The sequence below is a fragment of the Chaetura pelagica genome, unplaced genomic scaffold (genome assembly GCF_000747805.2).
Source record: "Chaetura pelagica isolate M959 unplaced genomic scaffold, ChaPel_1.0 scaffold954, whole genome shotgun sequence".
NCBI lineage: Eukaryota > Metazoa > Chordata > Aves > Apodiformes > Apodidae > Chaetura > Chaetura pelagica.
Window position 1 is genome coordinate 609,084 of NW_009952907.1, and position 13,578 is coordinate 622,661.

The following is a 13,578-nucleotide window of genomic DNA, read 5'->3' on the forward strand; positions in this document are numbered from 1 at the left end:
AATGTGTAGCATCAATTTGGGGTTGGAGACTGCGGGTGGGTTTCTGTTTGTACTGCCTTTCCAGCACATTGAGTGCTGCCTCTTTGATTGTTATTCCAACCAATATATTAATTTTACTTTCCTTTCAATTTTATTTTTATTTCATATTAAGATAATATAATTTTGTTATCAAAGTAGATCACCTTCATAAAGATTCAACAATGCCACCCATGTCAAGTAATTAGACAACAAAGGAGTTGCAACTGACATCGCCATAATTACGTATCAGTCCTTTTGACATGCATCCCATAACTCTCTGTATAAAAATCACTGTGATTAGACTCTGTAGATTTCTTCCAATAGGTATAATTTTCTCAATGCTCCCTAATACATAATATTCACAGGAAAAAAATCTCTGCAGTGATAGTTTGTGTGATAGGCAGCAGCCTCATCTGCCTAGCGCCACCTCATTAAAAGCTCCCATCTTTAAGATGAACTGCCAACACGTCAGAGAGCATCATCCCAGCTCCCCAGAGGAAGCTGGTAATAGTGAAGCAGGTAAGGAAATGATGTGGTGGCATCACCATGGGAAGACACGAACATTTCCCTGGGTAAATAATCCCTCCATGGAGTCTGCCACTCACCAGACTGTATTTGCTATTGCTGTATCGTGCCTTACTGAGACAGGAGAGTACTGAGCCAGAGTAACTTGAATCAGAGCTACAGCTGGAAAATCCACACCGAGAAACAAAAAATTCCCTAGCCCAGAAGCAGAACACACTTAGGAAAATGCAAAGCATTTAATCCCTTTTCTTTTTGCTGGCCATCTGTAACTAATAGGGAGCCATCTTACAGAGCTGGTTAGATGTCTAGCAGTGCAAAGGAGTTCCTGGCTGGTGTTGTGAAAGCACTTGAACAGAGTGCTTGTTTCAGAGTTCAGTGATACCAGGCATGTCACTCACCAAGGTGTTTTTGGAAGCCCCCCTAGACCCCTCTGCACCTGTAGGCTTCTAATTGCCTTTATCAATCCAATCACAGAACTTGCAGAAAAAAGAGAATTTTCTTGCAACCTATTCCCTCTTATTCCATGTCATCTGTAAAAATTAAATGCTAATAACAAATTCTAAGTCTATTTTAGACATGCCCTCAGGCTCCTAAATGCAATATTAAAGAATTCAGACTTATATCCCCCCTTCTGACAGTGTTTCAATACCATGCAACAGAAAACTCTGGAGGCAGCCAGATTTCCTGCAAACTGAGTCTGCCTTGAATCTAGCACCCACCCCCTGCATCACTGCAGGTAGATGTTGGTTTAGCAAGTCTTTCTATTATATTCTACTGCATGTACATACTCTGAGGTACTTCTAAAATTTTACTCTTAGACTTTCTTTCTATCTCATTCCCAAGTGAAAAAAAGTATGAAGTTACAAAATAGAAGTAAGTATATTGTTCATTCTTTGGATGCTTTCTAAGACTCTTGTAGAAAGAAGAGATGGGGAAAAAAGACTGTTTCTCCTCTAACACACCTCTAACATATTTCAGATTCTTGTGCTAGAATATTGATCATCCTGAGTACAGAAGGCATAATGATTTTTAATAGCAAAAGGAACTGGCATTGTCAATCACAGTTACAAACTTCACATGGATATAAATGTAACAGTGAGGTCAGAAGCAAAGGAAAATCAGATCAAACTATTTCAGTCACATCAGTATCTAGAGAAAATAATTCAACTAAGTAGAAAAATGATGCTAGAGCAAATGGAAGGGATTTTTGTGGATGGAAGAAAGTCTGCAATGGAGCCTAAAGAGATTAATAGCTCTCATTTGGAAAACAAATGAAATGCTACAGTTTAGAGCTCTTGCTGAAGCAGGCTTTTCAAAACCTGCCAGAGATTTGATGCAATTAGTGTATTCCAGGTTTTTCTTTACTTCAAGCCATTGCACTGGTTTCAAGCTTGAATCCCTCCTTGTAGTGTAGCTTTCAAGCTGGATTTTCATATGTACTTCTTACCAAGGCCAAATTAAGTAAGTTTGCAAAGGACCTGACTGCATCCCCTTTTTTCTAGAGATTTCTTTATTTAGATTGACTCCTTACTCCCTGGAGAGATTGCTGGTGGTTACTAACCAAGTAGAAACCGCTGCTGCTATTGCCTGTTCTACCTCCCATGCAGTAACTGCTCCAAATGTTGCAGTGGTGAGGTGCACAGGTGCCAGCTTCAACAGCTTGGTGACAGTTGCTTTCTTCTCTAGTTCAAAAGAATACCCAACTGGTTAAGCCTTATGGATTTTTAGTTCTTCCATGCTGTTAGAGCTAGGGTGGACAACTGGGTAAAAAGACAGGGTATACATTTCTCCCTCTCTTGAAGGAGAAAAACATACAGTAAAGATAGACACAAATGACAGGTCCAATTTTATAGATGCCAATAGTACAGTGGAATTTCAATCTTGAAACACGTGAATTCAATGACTTTTTCCTGTCTCTGTAATGTGCTAACAAACTATTTGGCTCCAAATTTTCCACAGCTCCGGGCAAAGCCCAGTTTCGCAGTCTGTGTCTGCCTTTGGGATAAAGGTTAGTTTATGCCAGACTCCTAGTAAATCCTACAGTTAATATATAATTCTGGTAATTACAAAGCACTAAAATACATCTATCTCAGCATATTTTGGTATGTGCAGACTGGGGAAAAGGTGCATTTTAATTAGCAAAAAAATGCAATTCCAGCAGAGAAGTGTTGTCAACATGCTGTAAATAAGTAGAAGAGAGCTTGTTGTGAGAGCTGTTTTTAGCAGGCCTCTGTAGTCAGACTTGCTACATGCTTCTGTTTGCTAGCGACAGTGAGTGACATAGTCACCAAAATCAGTCTGAGTTCCACAGTTGTTTCATAATTTCTTCACACTTCATTTTCCTCTCCCATTAATGTTCACAGTCTTGGTTTGGTTGTTTTTAGGTAGTTAATTTAAGTAAGTGCATTATCATGCTAATCTGAAGGCAGGAAGGTACACAGTGGTATTTAGTTGGCTGTACAACATTTTCACCATAACTATATCATGGTTATGTCAGGAGTTTAGTGCTGAATGCAGAAAGTGTGAATAATAAAAAAGGTAGTTTTCTAAGATGGACTGCAGCATGATGCACTCTGTTGCAATTACCTTAAAGAAAATAAGACTCCTGAACACGTGTAGGCTTATTTATTGAAACAGGAAAAAAAATAAATAAAAATCAGTCCAAAAGTTATAAAATCTCCTTGACAGGTAAGGAGTTTGTTGACCTAGAGAGATTAGATTTGTTCCTCACTAAAGTGACTTTCATCTAAAGTGAAAGTCTGTGAAATTTTCAGGAGAGGGTTTGTGACTATTTTTTTCTGTCTTGGAGTTACCTAGTGTCTGGTGGAACATGGATAAATGTATCAGTATTTTAATAGGCAAGTCAATGGCAAGTTTGCTGGATAACCTCAGGTTTCTTGGCTCTGAGCCTGCCAGCTTGTCAACAGCAGCCAGTACTCATCCACTGCTCCTCCAGCCTTTTCTCCCTCTGCCTGAAGATGGTACAGGGGTCAGACCCCAGAGTATGTGCAGAGGTCTCCAGGTCAGAGCCACTGGTAAACGCATCCCCTGTAAGTTTAGCTTTGAAATTTAGCAGTTACCTGCTGCTTGAAGTGAGCAGTAACAGGACTCTCTTAACAGTAACAGGGGAGGAGGGCTCAGTGGGTAGGGATCAGATGCTGAGGTCCTGTCTCAGGTCTCATTAGATCCCCAGTCATGCAAACTTGTCTTGACTTTGCTGGGTGGCTGTCACAGTAGGGTTTGTATGGATGATAGGATGGCTCTATCACACCTCACACTCCAGGGGGTGAGAGGGGACATGGCATCAAGCTAAATATATTGTGATGTAAAAAAAAACAAATTAAAAACCCTGTTATCCAACTGAAAGGAAATGGAAGTGTTATCTGTGCTTCTATAACCCTCTAACTCTCCTTGATCTTCTCCAAGAGAGCTTATCAAATTATCTATGAATAATTTCTCTTGCCTCTGCAAGATCATACTGATGATTCTGAAAGATACTTTAGATATTTTCCAATATTTTATTGAGAAAATATCTCTGACTGCATTCTCCTCGAATGCTTTCATATCTGTTTGCTTTCATTCCCTGAATGATATGTGATGAAGCTGTTCAGTTTACTCTACTAACTAATAGGATGGCAATACAAAGATTTGAACACCAGCATCAGGCAAGCATTGCATAAGCATGTTTCTAATGTAGTTAAAGTTTTATTAATTATATTCAAAAACAAATATATAGATTTCTGTCTTACTAACATGGTTGCATGTAAGTGAGTTTTGCCCAGAGTACCCGGGTAGGCTACTAAACCCTTTGGGATCATGTGCTAATTTTGTGTCCATGGTCTAAGGTAGAATATAAAAAAAAATTGGAGGAAATATATAGCAGAAAATATGCAAGATTTACAGGGCAAACTGTATCAAGAGAGCTATATATGATGTAAGACAGGAGTCTAGTGGGATGCAATAAATATCTATAAATATCTCTAAGGTGATATAAATGATGGATGACAACCATTTGGCTGCTAAAGACAGCAAGACAAGACAGAATGTCTGTAAGCTAAAAAAGGGAATTTTGGAAAAAAAAAGTCTGATGGTGAGAGCAGTTGGTAAAACAGACTTTTCAAAGAGGTGACCTAGACATCCTCCCCTTAACACACAAAGAAGTTGGGTCTGTCATATTGATGGAACTGTAGCCTTACAAAATGCAGGGTCAAAGGTGTAAGACCCCTTCTTACCTTGATAGACTACAGAGAAAATTTATCATGTTCTCCTATGAAATATGGATTATAAAGCTGGGATTTAGGCAATCCTGTTGTCCAGACACTTCAGTAAAAGATGTTTTTCATTGTCTGAAAGATACTGAAGCTGGTAGTGTGGCACCAGATTCAGTAGGCTGTAGGATTCCATGGAGGAGATACAGGCTTCAGAGCAGGTTTAGGCACAAATCCCTGTGCTGCTTAGGATTTGCATAAGGAAGGCTGTTTTCCAGAGCACTGCAAACAAAACAGTATGATGAGCCCTAGACTACAATTGGGATCCATCGTGGATACAGTAAGAGTGATTACAAACAGAATGGGTGGGTGTCCTTTAGATACGATGGAAAGAGGAAATTATTTGCAGTAAAACAGATGAAGTTGCGAAGGAGAGAAGGTGGAGAAAATTGTATATGAGGATCTTAAGTCTGATCTGTGAGAGTATTTTTGAAGGCTTTCTGGGTTTTTCTGTTTTGACCAAATTTAATAAAGAGCCTGAATTCCATGCTGGACCAGGGCCACTGTGTACAATTTCACTCACCACAGCAGAAGGCAATGCAGTGTATTTTATATGCTGTCTTCATTTTTTTAAGATTTGGGTTTAGCCAAATATCTGCAAAACTTCAATGAATCTCACTTTTCTATTGTTTTTATTTGAGCGTGTCCAAATTTCTGCCAGGTACTTTCCTGACAGAAACAGGTCAGTTCTCCAGGGACACACTGCTCAAATAGACTGCTACAGCTTTAGTACAGTGCTGGGCTTTGCTGGAAGGACTTGGAGAAGAAGGCAGGGCATAAAGCCAGGAGTACTCGGCGCTGGTGAGGCTGCACCTCGAGCACTGTATTCTGGGCCCCTCGCTATAAGAAGGACATTGAAGTGCTGGAGCGTGTCCAGAGGAGAGCTACCAAGCTGGTCAAGGGTCTAGAGAACAAGTCATACGAGGAACAGCAGAGGAACTGGGGATGTTTAGTTTGGAAAAGAGTAGGCTGAGGGGAGACCTCATTGCCCTCTACAACTACCTGAAAGGAGGTTGTAGTGAGGTGGGTGTTGGCCTCTTCTCCCAAGTGAATAATGACAGGACCAGAGGAAATGGTCTGAAGTTTCAGGGAAGGTTCAGATTGGATATTAGGAGGAATTTCTATACTGAAGGAGTGGTCAGGCACTGGAGCAGCTGACCAGGGAGGTGGCTGAGTCACCATCCTTGGAGGTATTCAAGAAAGGTGTAGATGTGGCACTTCAGGACATGCTCTACTGGCAAAGGTTGTGGAGGGTTTTGTGGGTGTTTTTTGGTGGAGTGTGTGTGGTTTTTTGGGGTTGTTTGGGGTTTTTTTGTTTGTTAGTTTGTTTCTGTTGATGGTTGGACTCAGTGATCTCAGAGGTCCTTTTCAAACATGAGGATTCTGTGATCCTGTGAGTGCCCTGGGCACTTCTACAAGCAGCAAGCTTGTCTGTAGCAGGGAGAGCTGATGCTGACTGGCGGCTTTTTGGCTAAATGGGATCAAGGTGCTGCTCAAGACTTAAGAAATAAGAAAAAAATACATAAATATATGTAGACCACATGCTAAACTCAGCTTCAGAGCAAATCTTGGATGTGCAGTGGATGTATGTCCTCTCTGGTGTAAGGCTTCATGCAGCCTCTCTCCCATTTGGTCAGGAAGGTCACAGTGCCTCTCCTTGGCATGGCTGAGCTCCTGAAGAGTGAGAGATTATGATAATTCTCATGATTAACTAGATCTTTTCTGAGACTTAGTATCAGGCAGCAGTTTTCCTACAGCTTAGTAGTATCATGTTTCTATTTTCTAGCTTGCTTGCCAAATACCTAAGTATTTTGGACAGAATTTGCTCCTTTTTGGTTTCATTTCTCTTTTGGGGCCATTTAAACTGTGTTACTTGTATTTGTCTTCCATACTGATGTAACAATTTTCCCCCTTTATAAGATCTGAATATGATCTACTGGTTTCCATCTCTGAAGCTTTTTGTAAAAGAACGGGGGTGTAGCATTGCAGTCGTTTTACGGACTGAAAACTCATCAGTCTGATCCAAGGACATGTGCTAGCGCTGAGCAGAGCAGACTAAAACACAATCCAGAGCCTTCCCCACCAAGCCATTCTGCCTCCAAAACTGAAGACCTTTCTCTAAAATGAGCTTTTATGTTTCACAGATGCTATCGGAACAAATTTTTGGATATTTGTGCCTTGTTTAGGAAACGGTTTCTACTGTATAAATGCAAATTTACAAGTACTACAGTACCAGTTGACAGCTTAGGAGTGCTAAGTTGGCAGACAGTTGCAGCAAATGGGCATGCTCTGCATGCAGAAAGTCTAATGTCTCATACATCTTGATCTGATGGCCAGTGCTTATTTCAGACAAGTATTGCTAATTAGGCCTGTTTCTTTTAATATTCATTCCTATATTTTTCTGAAAGATTTAAGCACTGATAGGGAGAATGAATCTCTGGAGCTAATCAAAACTAATACCACAGCAAGTAGTCCCTTAGAAACTATTAGGCTTGGAATAGTTCTCCTTGGAGACATCTTAAGTGTAAAATTATACTGTGTCCTTTTAAATAATGTTAGCATTTTCTGCAGTGATTTTCATCCAGCTTGAGTAATTTGACATCAAAAAAGGAACGAAATTAAAACAGATGCTTGGCATGAATAGGGCTTATTTTTAGAAGGAAATATTACTGAAATGAAAACCTGTACATTTTCCAGCAGCACAGAACTGTGGAACTCTATCTCTGTGACACTTTCATTAGAATTAATATTGTAGATGAAACTGTGAGGTTAAAAACTCTGCATGCTGTTGCACCTCCTTTCTTCAGAGGGGATGGAAATGCCACCTATGGTCAGTTTCACCAGTGGTGCCTTGAATTTTCAAATGTATCATGGATATTGTGTAGATGTAATGTGAAAAGAGACACAAAAACAGTTCTCCCTTTGCTCATCTCTCCCTATCCAGAAAAGGAAAAGATTTCTACAGGGAGTGTCACATCACACCATGTTACATTAATCTCTTCTTTAATGTGATTAAATCATGTTTACCCTCTAAACAGCCTTTAGAAAAAAACTTTAAAGTATGTAATGGAGAATAAAGCACCTTTAAGAAGGGCATAAAGCTCCCTCCCTCCTCCATGCTTTTTTTCCACAAGGCCATCATAAGGTCCCTGGTGCTGGTTAAAAGGAGCTTTAGGTAGTCCTGCTGGTTAACACACTGGCAGCCTCAGCTGTGGCTGTTCAGGGTACTGCAGTGCCCAGGTGTCTGTCCTGACTTTCTGCTGGACTTTCAGTTGCTGTAGCCAGAGCAGCAGATTAGGACTGTTCCTGTCGCTCAGCTGCCTCAGTTCACAACCTTGTATCTCACTTCTAGCTGCCAGGAAAAGTCACTCGGAGCTCCTGAAGAAGAGGCAGATGCTGGTTCCATTTGGGGCTGGGGGCAAAAAGGGCACCAAGGAGAGCTCTACCTTATGTCCCTGCAGCACAACCCACCAAAGCTCTTCAGTCAAAGCCCCCCAGGCTGCTTCTTATGCCTGTGCTGCAGGGTGTACTTTTAATGCTTCCCAGTGTTTGTGGTTAATGTTGTGGAATAAATCCACTAGAATAAAGGGAGCATTTTGCTGTAGTCCATGTCCATGTAGACATACACCATAGTGCCATACGCCACAGTGTTAAGGGTTAAAGCACAGTGCTGGTATTATGTGCATTCACCTTCCCCAAGAAAGGAGATGGCATGCAAAAGCAGCCAGACATTTATCCTCAGTGACAAAAGAGATTTAAAAAAAGTTGTTTCCCTGCAAACACCATTGTTTTAAATCTGTGCTCTGTGCCTAGTCCTCAGAGAGAACTGACTACATTTAAGATTGGAAGCCTTGAAATCCAAGCCAATAATGGAATTATGATTTTCTGAAAATACCACCTATTCCTGTTCAGTAGACCTGTTATTCAAAAGTACTGCTGCTCTTCTCTAGCAATAAGAAATTGTGCCAAAATACTGTACTCCTAATGAGTTTCTAGTAGAATGAGTTGCCATTCCCTGTGCAGTTGCATTTGAGATTTCAAAATACAGAGGTCTCCCTTGGATTATTTTATAGATATTTTTTGTTTCATATTTAAATCTGTGAAATGAGAAGCATTGCAAATGATTGAAGCTCTTTGATTAACATCCAAAACACAGATAACAGGTACCTTGATGAGAAGTCAGTGCCATCCTATCAGCAGGGTTCCCATGAAGTGATGTTCTCTAAGCAGCAGGTGTCATGTTTTGGTGAGACATGCTGCTATAAAAGTAAAAAGTTTTCATGACTCACTGTGCTCTCTGTTAAGGCAAAAGATGCTAAATACAGGGAAGAAAAAAAATATATTTAAAAAAATGGTCAGAGCTTGGTTACATGGCCAAATGCAATCTCTGGCTCTCTCTTGTCCTTTACAACAGCATGGACCAAAGAGCCAAGTGATGACCAACAGCTTCAACTCAGATCTCCCCTGACAGTAAATGTCTGTATATTTTAATTTCTGACAACCCCATCCAATAAGTAATTTCTATTAAGTTATCAGCAGATACACAAACATATGCCAATATGATGAATAGCTATTTTTTATGTCAAATAAGTTGTTTTAAAACAATTATTATTTTAAAACTCTCCAGGCTGTTTCATTTCTAAATTGCACTTATTGTAACTGCCATTATTTGCAGGCAAACAAAACTACAGGCATAAAAAAAAAAAAGAGGGCCTGAAACTTCAGAATCTAAACTGATTATTGCTCCATCTGGCTTTGGCATGTAGTCAGCATGGCTCCCACTTGCACAGGGTTCAAGCTGTCCTCTCCTGGAATAATGATTAATAGAAGAGTTTTCAATATTAATTTGTTTAAAGTGTAGAAATTGCTTGTTTTGTGCTTAGTGCTTCTAGCTGGTGTCTTACTACACTGTGCTTCATTTATTCCAGATAATTGATAAGAGCAAGAGAGACCCCTCTGAAGAAATTGAGATCCTCTTGCGATATGGACAACATCCAAACATCATTACTCTTAAAGATGTGAGTAGCCTTTGAGCACTTTGACATTAAATTATCTTCACCTTATGGTCAGGCTCACCTACTAGTCCATGTCCAGAAAATCCTTTACTTGAAGGTCAGAGCTAAAACCAGACCCATTGAAATCAAGGCAAAAAATGTGACTTTAAAAATTACTGGATAGCAGCTGGAAAGACCAGTCAGGTTTTACATTCTCTACTTACTGTCTAACCAGCTGTAAATAAAACCAAAGAAGTACAGTGCTGCTGAAGAACAAAATGTGTTTGGTTTTGCAGCACTTTTCAGAAGTGGGATCTCCCTAGCTGGATGTTGTGGAGCCAGCTGATAAGCACACATAGTGGTGCTGCTGGCCAGGGGAGGCTTTTTCATGAGCAGCAGCTGTTCCCATGCAGCCTGAGGTCTCTGCTTGGGAAGAGGAGAGTTTAAAAAGTCCCTAGGGTTTCATGGAATCATAGAATGGTTTGGGTTGGAAGAGACCTTAAAGATCATCTGGTTCCAACTCCCTTCATGTGTAGCAATACATCTCACTAGACCAGGTTGCTAAAAGCCCCATCCAGCCTGGCCTTGAACACTTCCAGGGATGGGGTATCCACCACTTCCCTGGGAAACCTGTTCCAGTGTCTCAGCACCCTCACACTAAAGAATTTCTTCCTAACGTCTAATCTAAATCTGCCCTCCTTCAGTTTGACACTGTTCCCCTCGTCCCCATGCCCTTGCAAAAAGCCCCTTCCCAGCTTTCCTGTAGCCCCTTCAGGAACTGGAAGGCCACTGTAAGGTCTCCCTGGAACCTTCTTTTCTCCAGGTTTAACAACACCAACTCTCTCAGCCTGTCTTCATAGGAGAAGACATCATCAATCAGATGACTCATTCTATTCCCCCACTAGTGTTTTAATGCCAGGGAGTATTTACCTTCTACTCAAGCAGCCTGAGAAGGTACGAAGATATCTTTCTTCAGCATTTGCCATGAAGAATAGCCTTTGCTGTGCTTACGTGAAGTAATGACCTTTAGTTACAGATGTTTAACTTATGCTGCCTGCAGTTTCGTCTCAGATTGTCCACACTGGGTCAGATTCAGAGTTTATAGAACAAAATTCTGCTTGTGTCAGTAGCCAGTACATCATGGTTCAGATCTTAGAGAAGTATATAAAAAATTTCTAATCACATGCCCTCAGGAAAGTCTCACCTAACTCCTAAGTATTAGAGTAAGTTAAAACCTGGGGGGGGCAAAAAAAGGTTTTATATTCCTTTCCAAAAACATTTAGCATTGATGGCACACCACCTATTATTGCAGTCCAGATAAAGGATTATGACATGAAAATGGCTGTCTTCCAATTTAGACAAAAAATGTCTTTTACCCCTTGCAGTTGATGTTGAAGGTAAACACACCTCACAGCTGAGGTGAGGAGAAGTTACAAGATGCCTACTACATCAACAATGGATTTACCAGCATTGCAAATGTAAACTATATGATACCATTGGAAGCAGGTCTTGACCAACAGTATAATACAGCTCATTTAGCTGATCATGAGTCAAAGGGAAATATTGATATTTGAAATGGCAAATGTTACCCTGTAGAAGTGGAAAGAGAGAACACTACTGAGAAGGAGGCTTGGGTGAGAGCCATCAGATATTTCAGGCTGTGTGCAGTGGTGCTGCTTTTAGCAGCTTGGTCTACTCTGCTGGCACGGTAACAGATTGGGAAAGCTACATTTTTGTGTGAACAAATCAGCAAGTTGATATAGACATGAGAAAAAAAAAAGATTTTATAAAGTTGCCTTTTCTCTTGTTACGTAATAAGCCCATTTCCCGCACACGAGCTGCCATTTTCTTCCTGCAGCGTCTCACACAAGCAAGCCAACACTGATTAAAGGGCCAGTGTTTAGCAAATTCATGGGTCCAAACCATGTATGTATCCTATCGGTCTTCCAGGTCTATGATGATGGGAAGTACGTGTACCTGGTGATGGAGCTGATGCGGGGAGGGGAGCTCCTGGACCGCATCCTTCGGCAGAAGTGTTTTTCCGAGCGGGAGGCCAGCGCTGTGCTGTGCACCATCACCAGGACTGTGGACTACCTGCACTCTCAGGGTGTAAGCATTGCTTTTTTTGGCTATCCTAATCGACCTCCTTAAAATCCAACTTTAAAAAAGCAAATACCTGAAACGGAAATATGTTTATTTCCCAAAAAGTTGCATTTCTCTGTATTTATAGTTATATTTGGTTTGCGAAATCGAGTCTTTTAGCCATTTCCCTAATGAACTGCAGTATATTGAAGTGATATTTTCATTACCAAACTACACTGGTTTTCAAGTTCATGTGTGTTCATGTTATTGAGATTTATTTTTTTTATCACAGTATTTATTGCAGTACCTGATCTTTTAACAGAATTTCAAATAGGGTAGTTGAATCAGCAGAAAACTGGAAAATCAAATGCTCGTCTTTCTAAATGAAGTGGCGGTTTGAGCAGCTGATGGGGCAAGCTTCTGACTTGCTGTTAGAGAGCTGGCTTTTAAAATTCTGAGCTCTCTACATACAGCACTTTGAAAATCTCTCTGTTTCTCAGGTACAGGCAGTTAGGATGACTAGTCAAATATTTGACACTTTTTCTGTTTGATGGCTAAAACAAGAGCATTTTGTGCTTGGGCTTTTATGTTTTCATGATAGTTTCTTAGTCTGGCTAGAACAAGTAAAGGCTGTTTTCCCACCACTGAAGTGCAGCATGTCTGGTAGAACATGTAGCCACTTGAAGTTGTGTGCCTACAAAAAAGGTTTTTGTGAATACATTTTGAAATAAGGAAAAAAAAATAAGCCCTCCCTTCAGGTGTGAGCCCTTCACATGGGCAGTCACGAGAAGACCCTTACACACTTTTCTCCTGTGACAGGATTTCTTCACCTTTCAGCATTAAATTTCAGGAGACTCTGACACAAAGGTGTTTGTACAGCGACCCCCTCTTGCCACTGTCAGGCAAAGTGTCTCCCTTTAGAGCCTCAGCCTCCATCTTAATACACCAGCAGAGGCCATAAAAGTTTTTTTTTCTGATTTTAGCAGACTTTAGTCTCTTTTTTTCCTTTTGTTTGGACAAGTCCTATAAGCAACTTTTTTCCAAGACTTAAATGTTTTCTGCTTCAGTTCTTGACCTACCTCAACCAGCAGACCAGAAGTAGCAGCCAAGCCTGGATGCTCCCTGACCTCCTCTCCTCATTCACTGCTTTCTTGTTAAGGTTGTGCACCGAGATCTCAAGCCAAGTAATATCCTCTACATGGATGAGTCAGGAAACCCAGACTCCATCAGGATCTGTGACTTCGGGTTTGCCAAGCAACTGAGAGCAGAGAATGGGCTTCTCATGACACCCTGCTACACTGCCAACTTTGTTGCCCCCGAGGTAGGATTGCATTTCAAAGCCGTGAGTAACGAGCGTGTCCGAGGAAGCAGCTCTCCCCGCCTTTCTCCCCCCCTCTCTCCCTCCCTCTTCCCCCTGCCTTTACAGACGGAGCAAGGCAGAAGCCAGGCTACTGGTGCTTGCACAGTCTGTTACCATAACTTTCCTATTCCGGGTCTTGTCAGGGCAGCTGTTTTCATCCTGACAGAAGACAGTGTCTGTTTTGGGCATGTACACAATGCTTTGGCTCATCAGTAGGACAAATACCTTTTTACTCTAGCTGCTTCTGCTCAGGCTGCTTCCCCTTTAGTGCACTGCATCCAAACAGGGTAAGGCTTAAGAGGGAAGTCTTGATGTTAGGATTAAGACTCAA

General features: G+C 41.0%; 1 protein-coding gene across 2 annotated transcripts in view; it reads left to right on the top strand.

The window, feature by feature from the left end:
* Positions 1 to 13,578, top strand: part of RPS6KA2 (ribosomal protein S6 kinase, 90kDa, polypeptide 2) — a 162,987-nt gene that overhangs the window by 141,461 nt on the left and 7,948 nt on the right. For both annotated transcript variants that reach the window (XM_009995651.1, XM_009995652.1), the window contains exons 15-17: positions 9,740 to 9,829; positions 11,756 to 11,914; positions 13,047 to 13,208. In XM_009995651.1, the coding sequence (XP_009993953.1) occupies positions 9,740 to 9,829; positions 11,756 to 11,914; positions 13,047 to 13,208 (411 nt within the window). The remainder of the gene's footprint in view (positions 1 to 9,739; positions 9,830 to 11,755; positions 11,915 to 13,046; positions 13,209 to 13,578) is intronic.